This window comes from Podarcis raffonei, chromosome 1, assembly GCF_027172205.1.
Source record: "Podarcis raffonei isolate rPodRaf1 chromosome 1, rPodRaf1.pri, whole genome shotgun sequence".
NCBI lineage: Eukaryota > Metazoa > Chordata > Lepidosauria > Squamata > Lacertidae > Podarcis > Podarcis raffonei.
Window position 1 is genome coordinate 96725923 of NC_070602.1, and position 18644 is coordinate 96744566.

The 18644-nt window shown below is 39.2% G+C and overlaps 1 protein-coding gene across 9 annotated transcripts in view; it reads left to right on the forward strand.

The window, feature by feature from the left end:
- R3HDM1 (R3H domain containing 1) overlaps window positions 1-18644 on the forward strand; it is an 81526-nt gene that overhangs the window by 52391 nt on the left and 10491 nt on the right. For 4 of the 9 annotated variants that reach the window (XM_053405448.1, XM_053405472.1, XM_053405488.1 and 1 more), the window contains 10 exons: window positions 1298-1406; window positions 1492-1587; window positions 2708-2745; window positions 2831-2881; window positions 3002-3228; window positions 7542-7796; window positions 8637-8791; window positions 9282-9383; window positions 10956-11231; window positions 12443-12566. In XM_053405448.1, coding sequence (XP_053261423.1) covers window positions 1298-1406; window positions 1492-1587; window positions 2708-2745; window positions 2831-2881; window positions 3002-3228; window positions 7542-7796; window positions 8637-8791; window positions 9282-9383; window positions 10956-11231; window positions 12443-12566 — 1433 coding nt within the window. The remainder of the gene's footprint in view (window positions 1-1297; window positions 1407-1491; window positions 1588-2707; window positions 2746-2830; window positions 2882-3001; window positions 3229-7541; window positions 7797-8636; window positions 8792-9281; window positions 9384-10955; window positions 11232-12442; window positions 12567-18644) is intronic. The other 5 variants (XM_053405509.1, XM_053405520.1, XM_053405466.1 and 2 more) reach the window with 4 other exon arrangements.

Sequence of the window (18644 nt, forward strand, 5' to 3'; positions counted from 1 at the left end):
ACAGTAGAGTCACAAGCACCTTGTGGTCTGCCGATATACCATAAGTTTTTTCTTTGTCTTTGGGTGGCAGCTATATTTGCTCAGAAAATGGTATTGCAGAAAAGTGGAACTTATTAGCTGTTATGAGGGTTTTCATTTCATTCCCACAATTATTTTTTGTGTTTGGAAATAATTATCTCATCTTTGTAACTCCATCTTTTCAGTCTGTAAAATGAAACAGACATACAGCATTAAAAAAAAGCTATATTTAAGATGTGCTTATGCAAGATGTGCTCAACAATTACATATATTTGCTTGCTATACTCTTTGTTGTCTTCCCTGTTGTAAAATGACTTTGACACCTGGTTAATGAAGACTTTAGTGAGTTGGAGAATGAGCTACAGATGAGCCCTTTTATTGTGAAAATAACTTTTGATATCAAAAAACATAGGCTGCTTTCTGGAAGCCCCAATAATAATTAGCAGGCATTTCATATAACCTATAGACTATGTAAATTATTTTAAAAGGTTTTCAATGTTCTTATTTTAAATCATTTGGGATGTAAAATAAGAATTTTAAAAGAAAACCTTGGAGGTCTGCTCCATATTGAATAAAACCCAACTTGCCTTTTCCTCATAGGCAGATTCCCCGCTCCAGTGCCGATCAGTGCTGTTAATGACATCATCAACCCAGTGCACACTGGGACGACTCAGTGGAGTGGTGATTGCAGGGCAGTAAATTCAGGGACCTTTAAGAGAAAAGAGGTAAGACAGTCTAAAGGTTCTCTGAAGTGCCTGCTAATTACATTTGGGCATCCAGTAACTCTTAGGTAGTTTGGGAAGTATTTCATTTAATTATAATACAGTTCAGGAATTAACTTGATCCTTGCTTTTATGCAAATCTCTAGAGTAGAAAATAAATGAAAAAAATTGCAAAACATGTGTGCTAGTGTACCACAGTGTGTAGTTAGCAAGGCCCCAAATAAATTTCTTATTTGTGAATGGGTTTAGAATTCCTATTTACAAATTAAATGTTTATTCTGCTGTTAGCTTTACTTAGTATCTGTATGCCTCAATACAATTTATTCAAATAAACGTATGAAATGAAGGGACATCAGTGCTCTCACAAGCGCATAAACTTCACTAGTTGCAAAAAAATAGATCAAAGAAAATGAAGGTGTTAGGACAGAAGCTGTATCCAGGGCAGTATCCCAAGTGTGTCCTGAGAGTTGTACCATCTTCAGATTTAAAGGTACACACAATTTAAAACATTTTCATACCTGTCATGATTTATTTTATCTTACTCATTTTTTTTAAAGACCTGACCAGAAGTTTTGTGAACATATAAAAGATGAAAAAAGTGAAGATTTTCAAAAGCGGTACATCCTTAAAAGAGAGAACTCTAGTCTAGACAAAGATGATAACCAGGTAAATGTTGAACTCATATAGTTGTCTTGACTACACACTTGCATTGTGCAATAGAAATTGGCAATTAATAACTTATTTAATTTAGATGCGAATACGATTAAAAGATGACAGAAGAAGCAAATCTATAGAAGAACGAGAAGAAGAGTACCAGAGAGCTAGAGAACGAATATTTGCACAAGATGTAGGTATTAAATTACAAGGAACATTCATAGCATCTTTGACTATGTATGACTACCGTGACCCTAGATTGTTATACAGTACTTTGTTTATAATACTTGAATATTTAAATCACTTTGTTATGCATTGGGTAAAGGTCATAAAAATGCTGTGACTACATTAACATTCAACAGTGTGTTGAGGGATCATTCAGTTGGTTTGGAGACCAGCAAGCAACCTGCTATTCTTCTCCAACTCTAGACCTTTAGATAAGGAAAATTTACGCCAAATAAGGAGTGGTGGATAACAGACTGAGGAATAAAAACTAATCAGGCCAGCTGTCCCCTGAGGACTTGTTAAATTCTGGATGTTTTAAGACTTGCTGTCCAGTTTCCATTGTTTCTAATAAAACTTATGTCCATATTAATTTCTTGGAATCTTAAGGTTTTCAAGAATATTTTGTATTTCTGAGAAATACAGTAGAGACATGAAGGTGGGGAGGCATTTGTTCACTTTTTACATAATATGGAATGTGGATTTTTTAAAATAACATGCTACTTCTGTGACAAGAGTGTGGGATAGTAGGGATGTGCCAATGTGGAGGATGTAGGTTGCATTACTTTTTGTCAAGGTAGCCTTGCCCCCCTTACCACCTCTTTACAATCCTGATCTGCCCTTACAGAGGGAGTGAAGATCTCTGTATTGCTGTTCATTAAGCATAAATCATCTGACCATTATTTAAAATGAGTTCAGACATCCACCTGTACATATGGTGATTCTTAATCGTTCTGACTCTTTCGTATCGTTGTAATTTCGTACAGTGTAATGAAAAAAGCAGCCAGCACCTTATGGTTTGGCATAAAACAAGTCAGGCTTAGATTGCTGGGCTGGGTTCACATGTTCAAACAAACCATAGTTAGACTAAACAAACCACGGCTTAGCATTAGGAGTAGACTAGGCTAGAGTGTGACATGGCTTGCTATAATCTTACTATTAACTTGTGAACCGTTATTGGGTAGTATGGGCTATTTATTACAGGTGACCTAAAGACATTTAAACATGTGTGTCATATTATTTGTCACATTGGGATTTTTAATACAGTAGTTAGCAATGGTGATCTTCATTCTACACTGTTTCTTCCTCAGTCGCTGTGTTCCCAAGAGAATTACATTATTGACAAAAGGTAAGAGAAATCAGTTTTTAAACAAGTTCTTATTTGCTTTTTCTAATAAAATATTAAGCTACTGTTTTATTGAACATGCCAACAGAATCCAGGAGGAAGAAGCCAATAGTACCCAGCAAAGGCGGCAGATCTTTAGGTATTGAATAAATTGGGTTTTTAAAAAAATCCCAAAGTATTTTGCACGTATTTCACTTTTTCTTGTCCCTGATTTTGCAAATAATCCCTGTATTTTATAAGCCAATTTGGTGAATTGCAGGGTCAATAAGGATGCTTCAGGGAGGTCAACCAACAGCCTTCAAAGCAGTACAGACAATGAGCTAAAGTATTCTGAATCCCGTCCATGGAGCAGCACCGACTCTGATAGCTCCCTTCGCAATTTGAAGCCAGCTGTGACCAAAGCCAGCAGCTTCAGTGGGATCTCTGTTCTGACAAGAGGCGATAGCACTGGAAGCAGCAAAAGCACAGGCAGACTATCCAAGACAGGTATGAGTGACAAACAATCTGCTAATGTGTACATGCGTCAAATATCTAAGGAGAAAATATATCCCCTTTTTGCAAAAAGTACTCCTCCGCCCTTTCAGAGATTATTTTGCTCAGAGTTGCTTTGGCTTAATTGCAATAGCATTTTGCTGCAAAACAAGTCTGTAGTGTGGTGGTTGGGAATCTGTGGCTTTCCAAATGTCATTGGACAACAACACCAATTGTATCTTTCCACTGGTCATTCATTGCTTGCTGGGGCTGATGAGATTTGGGAGTCCTGCAACATCTGGAGGGCCACAGGTTCCCCATTCCTGATATAGTGATTAAGTTTGTGTTGTTATAAAAAGACAAGCAAGGCCCACTGTTATCCCATTGCAGCTGGAATAAAGGCAATGGCTTTACCCACCTTTACCACCTGAGTCAGTTACCCCCCCCCAAAAAAAAAAACCATGTTAGAAGCCATTGATTATGCAACATATTTGGAACTACTTGGTTAGGCAAGGCATTTGGGTCAGCATTAACCCAACTGGTCCTGATTAATTACTGTGGGCAATATAATGAAGCCTGACATACAGTATACAGTGCCAATCAAGGAATTGAAATTCAGTTAACATTACAGTGTGTCCCTGACATATTTAGATTGGAAAGTTTTTGTTTCAATAACACTGTGGGGTCCTAGACATAAGCAAAAAATTGGGGGGAATAACTACAATAGCCAGTTTCATAAGAATGGCTGAGAATTTCTTGGTGTAAGGTTTCAAATGGCAAGTGTACTCTTCATGTAAGATAAAACACACATTGGATTTAATGTACACAAGTACTTATGCAAGTACTTACCTTTGAAGCAAATACATGAGCCAGGATAGATTGAGACCGTTGTGACCCAGTGTCTATAAAGCAGGGATTTGAGTGCAGGCCACCCATGCCCAAATCCCAGCACAGCCTTCTGCACTTCTGGGCTGGGACAAGCTGAGCTTTCCCGCTGTCTCACTGTTCCCCCTTTCCCTCTTGGTAATTGGTAGTGATGTTCAGTTTTGGGAAGCCAGGTGAACAACCCTGCCAGCGTTGCCTCCCATGGGCAACTGCCTAGTTCAGTATTGTCTACTCTGACTGGCAGCAGGTCTCTGGGATTTAAGATAAGGGTCTTTCCCAGCCCTACCTGGAAATACTGGGGATTGAATCTGGGACCTTCTGCATTCAGAGCAGTTGCCCTGCCACTGAGCTTACAGCCCTTCCCCGACGACGAAAGCAGTTTGTTATTTTTTATGTCTACATTTAGGCTATCTCCTATTGAAGGTAATTATCTTCTGTATCAAGTTTTGCTTCACTTATAGAAATTAAATAAATAAGTAAATAAGATGAAATAATTTTTTGTTAAGCATGAATTTAAGGAATAACTTAATTTGACAAAAGGTGCGAGCTATGAGAGGCTCAGTCTTGCTAAAGGGAACCAGTTTTAAAATATATCTTCCTATGGATACAGGTGATCTGGGAGCTATGTTCTTTGCCAGCTAAGCAGTTATCAACTTTTCATTTCTGGGAGTGTAAAGCTCTGAATTATCCTAAATCTGTAGTAGTGCATGTCCTTTCTGAAACACAAAGTACCAGTCTTGAAAGTCAGCTTGCTTAGTTATCTTTATTTTATTTTTTTAGCCTCCTGATGTTAGCAAAAGCTGTTATTCTCTGGGTCTTATAGGAGAACATGTCAATGAAACATGGTTTGTGGCCTCACTTGATGGAGGCTGTTAAGAGCTTGTTTGTGATATGACTGTGAAAGGCAGCAGGGCATTTGCAGAACTTCCAGTGTTCCAGCATTTACTTAGCTCTTTCAGAACCTTCTCTTAATTTCACAGGGTCCATCTCATCTCTGCTTTACAATTCAACGCTGAGTTTGGACATAGCCCAACATATCAATCTGTAGGCCATGTTGTGGGAGGAATAGGGATATTTGTTGGTGATGGTGTTCAGTCTCTTGTGGAGAGTTTCTTCACATAAAAAATTAAGGTTACGGGTACAGCAATGTACAAGAGCCCTTTCCATTACTGCTGTCTAGCAAGAAAAACAGCCACTGTTTGATGTTTGGATTTCACAACAATGTTCCCATAGTATTGAGGCTACAGTACTGTAATATTTTCCTTGGTAGTTCTCCAGGATTGGTCCTTCCAGTTCTTTGCTGTGTTAGTTGATAGAATACACTCATTTTCTCCCTCTCTGAACTTCCTAATGGGCATCCACAGGTATAAAATAAAACTTTTAAACTTGTGCAAAATGTTCACTGTTGTAAAGTGAGTGCATACCGGTGCATGTTAGAAGATCCTATAGTTAGGATGGCCCTATAAGAAACAGGTTGGGTAATTCATTAGGAAAGCACTAACTTCAGTCCCGGGAGAACTTTTGTTTTTTGCTGGAATCTCAGCGGTCACCCACAGTGTGTTAAATTTCCAAAGCAAGAGTACATACACAGGATCTCTTCACAGTTAAGGTACAAGCAATCTGTGTCAAGCGGTCCTGAGTCTGCAGTCTTGCTTAGGAACATAACAAGTGCCTTGCTGGATAAGATTGTAGTCTTTTAGGTTGTTGCTTGATTTTAAATAGCAGTTTGAATATAATTTGATTGATGTTACGAATGTAATTTTATGTTGCTTGGTTTTAATTATATACTTTAAGTTGATGGTTTAATTATGTTGACTTGGCTCCCAGTTGAGCAAAACGGCAGCATAAAAATCAAATAAATGAATAAACTAGTTTAGCATTATTTGCAGTCAGCCTACAGTCAGTGAATGATCCTCCAGAAATAGACCAGTGGGCCACGCCTACATTGATCTGATGTACCAAAATGAAAGCAGTAAAGCTTTAGGTATTCAGATTTCATATGTAACATACTAGTTCACAGAGGGCCATTTCAGTCTAGCAAACCATAGTATAAATCTGGAGTAGCCAACTTGGTGCTATCCAGACATTTTGGACTATTGATTCCTAGGAGTAGTAGTAGTAGTAATAGTAATAATAAGAAGACTATCCTGCTCTTCCTCCCAAATGAGTGCAAGCTAGCAAACACACAAATGATAAACCTCTAAAATACTGAAAAACGATTCTAATATGGATGCAGATTTAGCTTTAATTATGCTGATGTCAATCAAATTTGAAATCTTGAAGATTATACCATTTTATAAACAGTTAATTGTTTTCCTAGCAAGTGGTTTGATTTAGAATGCTACAAAAGCCAGCATACATTCTTTCCACAGTTTCATCAGTGCTGCATCATGTTGCAAGGCACACTTGTAGACATGCTTGCAGCATACTGATTCAGCCACAACTGAAAAGCAAAATTAGTACCATAAATTTTGATCTGCTGTGTGAAGATGAAAAGTGCAATCAGAGTGAGAGCTCTTCTCAGTGAGGAGCAATTGTTCATTAAAAAAAGACAAATCTTGGCTCAACAGAGCCATTTAAAATGAAAGATGGTGGCTTCATCTCAGATATTTATCACCTTAAAGATTATACAGAAGCTGCTGACTTATTCTTACATCTCATATATGTACACTTATTACAGAATTTGAAATATTAAAGCTAAAGTTGAGCTATGCCAAGTCCCATTTTGGTAATAGGTTAAACACGTTCTTAATATTGCCTATTGACATCAACATGGCTTAGTGTTGACTTCTCCTTAAGATTAGCTTCATCTTGATACCTGATTCACTGACTGATATGCGAGGGTGCAGTAGATCAGGATGGGGAACCTGTGGCCTTCCAGTTGTTGCACTACAATTTTCATTTCCCTGACAGCTGGCCTTGCTGGTTGGGGCTGATGTGTTGGAGCTCAGGAGCCTCAGAGTCCCCCCACCCAATGCAACAGACATAAACTCTGTTGTAGGCTATGTATGTGATAGAGGGGAATCTAATGGTATTACATGGTCTCTTTTGAAGACTGCTTTTGCATGCTTTGGTTGCCTCAGATTTCCCAGCCTACTGCTCCATTGATTAGAACCTTTTTTGGGGTGTGTGTGGGGGAATAAGACATGGTGTGTTGCCATTCTGCTTTATTTTTCTCATGCTCAGCATGAGGGCAAAGAACCTGTGCAGAAGTTTGGGGCAGCTTTAGGGCAGGCTCCTCTGCTCTCCTGGCATGCACTTGTAGCTGGTGCAACTCACAATCAGGAGAAGCTGCAGGGGTTGGGGCCCGACGGGGCAGCTACTGTAGCTCCAGGCTGTGCATTTAAAAGCGTTAAGCATTTAATAACAACCTGCCTATTTAAATGTGCATGACTATTATTCTGTCTCTAGGTGAAATTCATTTCTCGTTACTCCTCTCCTAGGTTCAGAGTCTTCTAGTAGTGTAGGGTCATCCACGGGTTCTCTTTCTCACACCCAGCAGCCTCTTCCAGTCACAGCTCTCAGCCAGACTTCTCATGGCACATCTGCCGTCTATCCAACTGTCAGCACTAGTAGTTCCCTTCCCTTTGACGGTGGCATAAGTGGGCAAGTGGCGCCTCCTAGCAGTAGCTTCTTTTTGCTTCCCTTGGAAGCGGCAGGCATACCACCTGGAAGTATTCTGATCAACCCTCAAACAGGTTGGTATCCAGCCGTGGATGTCTGTGCCTTGTCTCTGTCTCCCTGTCTCTCTCTCTCTCTCCTTCCCCTTTCCTTCCTTTTAACAATAACGTTTAACTTGCCATAATGTGTAAAAGAAAATAAATTTTAAAAAAGATTATTATCAGTTATTTATTAAATGTATACCCCACCCTTCCTCTGAAGATCACAAAGATCTTTCTGCCTTTCTCTCCTCACCCTCCCAGCCTGATTTCCCCTTCTCCTAATTTTGCAGCAACATGTATTTTAACACCTCCACAGAGGACTTTGTAAAATTGTAATGTTATATACCTTGATGTACAAACGGTGAGGAATAGTGAAGATTTCTTATCAGATGATGCTCTTCTGCCTCATGAGGAGCTCTTGTGCGTACAATATTTTCAAATGGCACATGAATAAATAATAATAATAATAATAATGTGGAATTGACAAGTATAGATGTTGCAATTGGTTTATGATCTTAAATTACTTTTTTCTGTTAATACCTTCTATACCTAGGTTGGTCTGTAGATAGGAATAAATGTACAGTAGTCCTTTATTGGGCCACCTTCAGTTGAGAGTGAAGGGGTGTGATACGGTTCTGCTGCTAAAGCTGAACAGTGTCTGAAAGGGAGACCATCTGCAAAGCCTTCGCTTTTCCACTTCCCACAAAAAAGCCTTGCTTTGACGCCTGCTATTAAACCCTTTTGTCCTCATGAGGAGTAAACTATAAAGCAGCGCTGTCTCTTGAAAATAGGCAGTGGTTGTAATGCTATGTTTTGTTTTGCCGGTAAATTGCCTTTTGCTGAATAATGTGTGTGTGTTTCATCTCGGTCCTCTAGGTCAGCCATTCATTAATCCAGATGGCACTCCAGTTGTGTATAATCCTCCTATGCCTCAGCAGCCTGTTAGAAACCAAGTGCCTGGACCTCCTCAGCAGCCACCTCCTCCCCTACCACCTCAGCAACAGCCAGCAACCAATCACATCCTATCACAGGTGCACATGTCAAAATATGCAGTGCTTGACTGAGTGCTCTTGGCATCCGATGAGAAGAAAACAGTGGATCGTTGTGGCTATTAGTTGGGGAAAGGTGGCGCTGTCCTATTTATGACTTAAGGGGACAATTTTTTGTTCCAAGTAACTGCATTTTCTTAAAGCAGTGAGACAACCTGTCGTGGTTACATATGCAATGTGTGTGCCTAAGTTTTTAAGAGCTAAGAATCTTACAAATCCGTCTTGCTTAATGTGGTGTGGGACATCCTTATGAAGCAAGTCACACCTATAGATGGAGGAATGCTTATCGTTAGGGTTACTGTAGGTAATCTGAGTTTTGTGTCAAATTTACTTTTAGTTGCACAATTAATATGGAGGATGTTCTTGATTTTGCATAAATTTATCCCCCTCCCCAAAAGAAGAGAAATACTGCCACTTCCATTTCTTCTTACTCTGTTGTTAACTGGTGTGTGTTCCACTGTTACTTCTTCAGCCTATCCGACCTCTTCAGCCTTCTTCACAGCCTGTTCAATTCTCCACAGTCACTTATCCACCCCCGCTCCTGCCCGTCTCGTCTACCCAGCAATACACTGTGGTATAATACCTTCTACTCACCTCTTCTGTGCATGACAGAATCTTTATAGACTTAGCTTCATGTGTTGGGATGTGCATGCATAATAAATAATACAAATACTGACTGGCTGTGGCATCCAAGGTAATTCAGCATGGGCCGGGGTGCAAAAAAGGGGTTCAAGGAAGAAAGTAATCCTGCCCTGAGTTCATTGGAAGTTTACCTGCAAGTTAAAAACAAGCTGTGTGCACAAAAACAATTGCATTCTTGTTTTTTTTTTAAAAAAACCCTTCTTTGACATTACTTTTTCTCAGCCAAACAGTATTTGTTTGTACCCCTTGAATATTTTTTATTTTGTTAGGGCCCTTCCTTCTCCCCCCCCCCCCCCCCGCCTATTTCTTTGACTAACCTCCTAAGGTGTTTTGCTTTCTCTCATCTCCCACTGCAATAAAAAGCTTTCTGCCACCCTTTAATGTTTGATGGGTACCATAATTTGCCTCCCCCCCCCTTTTTGAGTGCTGCAGCTTAGCTGCATTCCTCAAAATTATAGACATCCAGCTTCCTTATGCAAGGTAAGATTCTCCACATATTGGAGTCCTTCATTGCAGTCTTTTGGATGAATCTGAAAATTTCAGATTCTGTCAGTTCTTGCTTTTTCCGCTTAAAGTTCAGTTCACCCAATTCTGCATCAGTTTGTGGGTTTTTTAAAGGACCGCATGAATATTTGCATGCATTTTCATGCTAATTTCTCCCAATACACTCATTCTTGTGTTCATTTCCCCCCAGTATATAATTTTTTGTGTGCAGTTCATTTGTTCGTTGGATAACCGCATTGCAAAATTTGGAGAAGTGTGAATTTCAAAGGATAAGTTGCACTTTGGTTTGTGTATTGATTCAGGAAGTGTGAATTTGGTATGTTTACATTAAAAAGAAACTGGATGAATTTCTCATCCATTTCTACTTGGAGAATTATGCTTTAACATCAGATGAATGGGAAAGCCCCAGTGCATTAGTGGAAGTCCTTGTGTGCACTTCTGCTAGTGGCACTAGTTAGCTGAATCCTGCTCTATATTTAATATGCGCACACACACCATTCCCAACATATTTAAAACAAGTTTGATGAATGGACAGGTGATTTGTCCTGGCTACTAAATGTCATTTTTGTTACAAACTCAAATTCTCAAATTTGCTCTTTTGCGTAATTGAACTTCTCATACACAAAATAGCCAGATTTCCGCGCCTCCCCCCCCAAGGTTCCCCAGCTTGTTGCATCTGTATCTGTTGGCAAATATTTCCATGGTACATTAGCACCAGAAAGTATTACCAGGCACACTGAACACAGCTTTTACAAACATTAAAGTTTGTGTTTCTTGCTGTAGGTATAAAATTTGGTGTGTCATTTCCCATATTTCTACTTATTGCTGCTAAAGAGATGTTACCTTAGTCTTAAAGCTTTCACTTTTAAGCTGCTATAACTAGATGTGAGGATACTTCACTGTTTCATGTTTAGTTGTGTGTTGTTGTTTTAATCAAACAGTGCTATCTCCTCTCGTGCATTCGAAAGAAGAATAACTCTTACTGTTTTGCTTATTTCAGCAAGACAACCTAGGCTCCCAATTTAGCCATATGAGTCTCTCCCGACAGCCATCTGGAGAAGCTGCTGATCCTCATGCCACCATGTTCCAGTCCACGGTTGTCCTTCAGCCCCCACAGCAATCTGGTTTCATCATAGCAACGGCCCCACCTCCTCCACCAGCCCCACCGCCACCCCCTGGCCAACCTGTTCCTACTCCTAATTACAGTGCATCCAGCCACCCTGTCAACCAGCAAGTTCTTCAGCAACAGGGATATATGCAGCAACCAATGCCACAGGTAGAGAGAGCTTTGTAATATTACCAGACAATGTCAAAGGTGTAGTTCATATTAACTTCTGATTAAACTGAATCTGGCTTTGTGTAGGGTTTCCTCTTCCTCCCACCCCTTTAATTTATGTGGAAGCAATCTGAACTTCATACTTCAGTCACAGAAATAATTAAAGGACCCTTGCTGTCAACAAGTATTAACTTTTTTATTGCTTAATTTTAGCAGAATTAGAAGTTGATGCATATTTATTACATATTCGAGACTTCTGTTCTTTAAAAGGACTGTGTGTGCATTACAATAGTTAAAATAATGCCTCATAGGTGTTCCACTGACTTATTTGTAATACTGTATTTTGACCTAAACAATACGTATTTTAAGTGAGACTACAGTGGTACCTCTAGTTACGAACTTAATTTGTTCCGGACGTCTGTTCTTAACCTGAAACTGTTCTTAACTAGAGGCGTGATTTCACTAATGGGGCCTCTTGCTGTTGCTGCGCTGCCGGCACACGATTTCCATTCTCATCCTGGGGCAAAGTTCTCAACTCGAGGTAACTCTTCCAGGTTAGCGGAGTTTGTAACCTGAAGCGTTTGTAACCTGAGATGTTTGTAACTTGAGGTACCACTGTACTTTTTATAGCCTGTGCCTTGTTATTGTTGAGACTTCCACAAAACTTCTGTTTATGATAATGGATCCAACAAAGTCATATTCGGGGGGGGGGGAAACCTATTGAAATAAGTGTACTTAGATTAATCATGCTCACTGTGTCCACCCAGGCATGGCCAAACTTGGCCCTCCAGCTGTTTTGGGACTACAATTCCCATCATCCCTGACCACTGGTCCTGTTAGCTAGGGATGATGGAAGTTGTAGTCCCAAAACAGCTGGAGAGCCAAGTTTGGCCATGCCTGATACAACTCAATACTTCGGTTATCACATCGGCTGACAAAGCATGGAGCCACATTGTGTCTTTCTGCTGTTTTGGATCTAAAGCTGGATACAATGAATGCATGTTAAAATTTCACCAAGAGATAATACTGTTCAGCAGCTAAACGTTTAAATAACCCCACTCCTCCTATTTTTCACTAGACTTCCTTTTCTGAGTGTGTGTATGTGTATGCTTATAGGCTTTCTTATTTATCTGCCATCATTTTATGCTGCTGGACGTGACTCAATTATAGAAGCATATAAATGAATCTTCAACATGTTGCTTCCTTTTTAGATGCCAGCCTGTTACTGCGCTCCAGGCCAGTATCCACACTCCAGTCAGCAGTATCGGCCAGTTACTTCTGTTCATTACAACACACAGCAAAACCAGCCACTGCCACAGCCTGCACAGCAGACAGGTTGGTGGTCTCTCCCCCTCCCCACCCCCTATAGCCCAAATGCATGTACTTCTGGACTTTTTCAGGGTGCTGTGTAATGCAGGAGGGAATGCGGTTTTGTTGTGAAAGCCTGAAAGGTCTGTTAAAAATAAAGTAAGGTTTTTTTGGCTTTGAAGTGCTGATAGAATTCCCATTTGGTGAAAATGAATTCTTTTAAATTGTTCAAGCTGATAAATCCTAAGTGACAGGATTCACTAGAAAAGAGGGTGGGAAGTAAATTATTTGTTTGGAAAACATAACCTTGAACACTCATTCTCTTCAATCCATTTTTGGCAATGTGAAGAACTTCTAACAAAAGTCCAAATTGACATGGATTGATGTTCTCCTCAATATTCAACTTTCAAGTTTGTGCAGTTTATACTGTAACGGTAGCATTGCTCCATAGGTTTTTACCTTAAACTTGTTCAGAAATTCTTCAGATAAGATATCTCTGATCCTGAGTTATGGCGAACAAGTTTATCTCCCATTGCCCTTGGCTTTTGATGTTTCTCTGGGTCTTCATCCTCAAAATTGCATAAAACTATAACATTTCGGCTTTGTCTTTTCCTTGTGCTTTCTGCTGTTTCTTGAACCTCGTTTAGTCATAGGCGGTAGTTTTAATACAATGACACCCTTACTTTTTACAGATTGAGCTCTATTGTCAAGAAGGTTTGTACTTCAGTATGGTTTAGTGTTTGTGCATGCATTAATTGTTAAGAAGTACAAAGGGGATTCTTCTTTGAGAATTGACAATTGGACTCAGATGCTTTGCTTTATTTTTTGAAATTTTGCTTTGCTTGAGAGCCTCTTAGAAATGCTTTCTAGAACATGAAGAGGAACAGTTACGGCTTTTGTCCCACTGGCAACACTTGTGTTATCAGTGAGCATGTTTTCATTCCCACAGCAGCTAAATAAATAGCAGGGAATATAGGATTGGCTTCTCTTTTATTATGTGCTGTAGAAGTGCAAGGGCTGTCAAAAATGAGATTGTGGCCTTGATCTAGTCATGTTGATAAGGGTTTTTTAATGCCGCCTTTGAAAACTTTGTGTTTTGAAAAAAGGAATACCTCTTACACCATTGGGTCAGGCATGCTGTATCTACATAGGCCCAAATGGAAAGATCTTTTATAGGAAAGGATCAGGCTGGTTATCAGAATACCCAGAGTGTCTGCTCTCTTCCAAATCCCACACAAAGGCTCCAGGAAGACCTGTTTTAAAGTCTGCATTGATTATATTGGTAGGAGCCACCTTGACTCATTGTGAAGGGATGAAGTAGCATTTGAGCATTTGAAAAGTCAAATATTACCCATTCCTTTATATATCAGCTATTTTAAGTCACCTTGAGGATGTCTTTGGGACAGAAGGGTAGCATGCATTCCAGAAAAAAATTAAAAAGTTAAGGCTTTCTCACTTTAAAAAACAAATTTAAAATCACATAACTAATTCTTATTGAGCAGTGTTTGAAAACATTTACAGAGCACCGCAATATTACAAGGGCAAGGATGATAAAGAAATCCTAATAGAAAATAATATATTTTATTTTTTTAAAGAACCACCTTTCAAATCTATTATATTTCAGCAATGATTTTGGCACTAATAAAGTGTAGTTCTGTAGTAGGTTTAGGGCTACTAACATTGAATGAGAGAGAATTATATGATCATATTTGCTTATATTTGCGATTGTGCATGGGAATACAGCCATGTTAAAGTTAGATTTTGTGCATCTTAGCAAGGTTTAAAATGAACCCTCCCTCTTTTTGTGTGCACATGCTATTACTTTAATCTTTATTTTAGATCTGAACAAGTTGCCTTGAATCAATATGAAGTTGGGACCTATTGAAATCAATATGAAAAATAGATACAAGCTTTTCACACTGAGTTATTGAATTTCACTGGGACTGCAAGTAACTTCTAAGTATAGAGGTTGGGTGTATGCAGTGGCTTGGATCCTAATTCTTCCTGCTTCCAGAAATGCCCTGCATTCCATCTTGCATTCTTTAGAAGCCCTTCCCCAAGAAACTTTTGGGGAGGGCACAGGTGGCTATAGGAAGGAAGGAGAGGGATAGAAATTCCTTAATTTACCTTCCAATCCAAGATAATTCCTCTAATTGCATAAGGATAATGTCTCTGACTTGGCTGCCTGTGAGATATTTTAGGGCTCATTAGCCAACCATGTCACACAGTTATTAAAATTCTCCTCTGTTTTCTCACGCAAGTTTGCCTTACAATATTGAGGATTGCTGTTGATGAAACGCAAGCAGAAACTTCCTTTGCAATGTAGAACTTGGTTGCATGGGTCCCAGCCTAAATATTTTCCATCTCGAACAGTATTTCCCACTTCCTGTTTTACAACTCACGCTGGGCAAGACTGCCATGACCAATACATTGTGGATGTAGACATTGCTCATCAGTATGCTCCTGCGGAAGGGGTTTTGCACATTAGCCAAAGGGCCAGAGTGGGTTTGTTTCTGAGGAGTTGTGCCAGTTTATACACACATTTAGAAGCTTCTGGAACCACCAGTGCTCTGCTGGTAAATTAGGGCCAAGCTGCTGAAGCTTAGAGGAAATGTCAAGTTAGTTTCAGGATTTTTGAAGAATGGCCTGGAAAGTTTCCTGCTGTGTGTATGGGAGTTTAAAGATTTCTAGGGCAATAGGAAATAGTATCTATGTAAGTACAAAAAAAGCACAAGTGCTCTGCAAAATGTGAAAGGACTGAAGTGTTTAAGCCCATTCTTTCTTAAGTGAAAGCAAGAATAAGACCATTTGAATGCTACCTGTTGTTCACCACTATCTTCAGTGACCTGTGGCTTTTTACTTTGCAGCATTTTAAATATTTTAGATAATTACTGAAAACAACTTTCAGAATATCTAGGTATTTTGTAGTAAATGTGTGGTTTTATGTGTGTCTCTGTGGCAAACCAGGCCGTGGTATGTGTGATAGATTGTGCAATAGGTTGGCTTTATTCATGAGCTGTTGGATTCGGGGCCGTAACACTGTCTGAGAGGGTTACATTTCTCACAGTGAACCGGTCTCTTTTTCAGCTGCTTCCTGGCTTCCTTTTTAAAGGGGTCTTAGGTGTGTCTGTCTTGGATTGTTGCTTTCTGATCAAGGAGCAAACACTGTTCTTCCCTTTAAGAAAATAAAGAAAGAAAAGTCAGCAACATCTGTCCTTACCTAGGTGGCACTAGAAGGAAGCACCAGGAAGGTGATGTTCAGAAACAGACATTGGGCAAGAATATCTTTGACAGGCTTTTTTTGCCTTTTTGTGGTCTGTTTTGTGTGTCCTGTGTTCTTTGTGTGTTTTCTCACCATGCTTGAGGTTTGCACTTCGTTAGTGAAATATTATGTCTCTTCCTAATTGCATGAGATGCAGATCGTGGTATTGTAAGCAATTTCGTTATTTAAGGAAGAGATAGTATTGCAGAATGTATTTTCTCGTTCTTTGCAGAGCTCTTGAATTTTGGGAAGCATGAGGTTTTTAACTACAGTTTGCTAGCGCTGCTGTAAAATAAATTTCAGCAGGTGTTGCTTCTTCCCTTTCTTTTTCCTGCTGAGTGCTGTATTTCTTTCATGCCACTTGGTATTCTGGGGTAGAATAGTGAAGCTAAAAATAGAAAGTGTCTTGAAACCCCATGGGGCAGTGTGTTAGCAGCAATTTATATTGCCCTAGTTCCTCTCTCAGCATGGAAAATTGATTTTTGCTTTGTCTGTGTGAAAGTGCCAGAAGACACTGAATAATTTTCACAGCTACACTGCAGTCCTTGAGAAATATTTTTTAAAACTTTTTTTTTGAAGTTGCAGCACTTTTGTAGATTTCCAGGTTTCTATGCCATCATTGGTACCGTAGCCTGGGTTCTAGTGCTGCTGGACACAATTTGTTAGGTGCTGAATATATTCAGGCATCTATTTTATTTGAAAACATAGAACTGTTGAGAGGAGAGCATGATAAAACCTCAGGATCTCTCTTTTCTAAACAAGATTGGGAGGGAGGTATACTAAGTAAACTGTAACTTTGCGACCATGCATATTTAATCTGGCTTGTACACATCTTTTAAGTTTATGTCTTAATAGTAGATTGTTAACATGTGTTTTAGCTGCAGTCCCACTCAATTACTTCAGATTATTACTGATTTCACCTTTTAAAAGAGATTGCATGCTTTATTTCCTTAATGCATACATATGATCTTAATAAGGAAATAAAGATCCTGCTTCTACAGGATGTAGTTTTGCATAGTAGGTCCAATATTTTAGGTACAAGGCAAACCTGCCTTAAGGACAAGAAGTTGGGTGAAATCAGCCACTTCTCCATTCTGAGCTTTTGAATCTTTATCTAGTAATGAACATGATATTTGATAGCCTGTGCCTAGAAAACAGATGTAGTCCACTCATCAGACTTAACATCTTATGCCATGCTCATTCTTAATCAAATAAATTTGCTGCAGGAAAGACTTGTAGAAAAACAAAAACAAGGTATCATGAATGGGTACATTATTTTTGGGAGAGCCCTTAGTTTAGTACTGTATTCAGTGTGTCTGGGATTGTGAATGCACACATGTAAATAATGCAGCATGGCTGTCCATATGAAACACTTCCATTTAGAGTTAGGAGAACTGATTATTATTAAACAGCAAAGCACTGACACAGGTGATACATCTTGTTTTCAAAAGCAGGACAGCAAAGTGCAATGGAATGTGATACTTCCCTTGAAACTGAGGACTGGGAAATCAGTGTCTGAAAGTTCAGCACAGCATTCAGCATTTCAAAGTACAAATAGTGGCTTGGCCCCCCTCATCTGTTTTCAAAGGAGAAAAAAATGCCAAACACATTACAATGCAACAGCTGAAATGAGGCCTCTCAAGCACTGTGTGCTTTACTTTATTTATATGATTTTCCAGGGAGACCGGAAGGCACAATTGTAAAGAAGCAATTAGGAAGAAGAGCAAAAAGATAGCATTATGTGTCCAGAAAAAAGAAAAAGGGGCAGCTGATCATATTTTAACAGATGAAGGTGTATATTGCAGAATGTAGGTCTTAATTTGAGTTTCCAAGGGCTCAGTGTCAGTTTATTGAAATAAAACATGTTTGAATGTTACAGATACAGTGTTGGGTTTTCACTGGAGAAATAACCCATGCCTTTAAAAGCTGTGCTCATCACCCAATGCTTTACACTGTATTAAAAAAAAGCTTACAAGAATGGTACTTTTTTTGACATTCCACATGCAAATTATTTTCCAGTAATTGGATGGGAAAGAGAATCTTTTCTATTAACTTATTCTATTCACCCAGCAAAGGAGCAGCGCTGAATCTTGCCAGCTCCATGCATAGTTTTACTGGGACCATATACCTTATTCTCAAAATAGAAAAAAAATAGGCACCTGACGTTGATAAGACTATGCTCAGTCTTCATTTCTTAAGTAACTTAGAAACTTGAGCCTGTTGTGTCAATCTGTATGAAGGCATTTGGTTTAAGAAGATCTGGTAATATACTTTTAAGGTGATCTGATAATACACCTTGGCCTTTAAGTAGTGAGCTGGTACCTTAGCTTAAGGTCAGTGAGAATTTAGCCCTTGTTCCTGTCCTTTGAACCCCATTGGGAGACTTCCAAACTACCATCTTGTCAGTAAATGGAAAAGATGATAGGAGGGGGAACCTTTTGTTGCAAAATATTCCATGTTCTTTTTATACTTAGGACTGTTCCAACTCATGAAATAAGTCAGACCTGTGACCAGGTAAACAGACACACACATAACACACACATCTCAGCCTTCAAAAGTAAGATAAATTGTCTGTCTTGCATTGTTGTTCAGTGGGCTTGTTCAACTTGATATGCATGTGTTGTTACTGATTAAAATAAAACAAAATTACTCAAGGAGACAATGAAAAAGGAAAGGAATCAAAGTTCAAAAAGCCAATGCTTTGTATAGCTGAATAGAATCTGTCATTTTAGTGAAAATGAAGTACAAACTCATAGTTGCACTGGACTTAAGTAGGCAAAAGTTGCCACATGCCAACTAATTATGATTAGTTGGAGGAACTGTCCAAACAAAACTGCCCCATA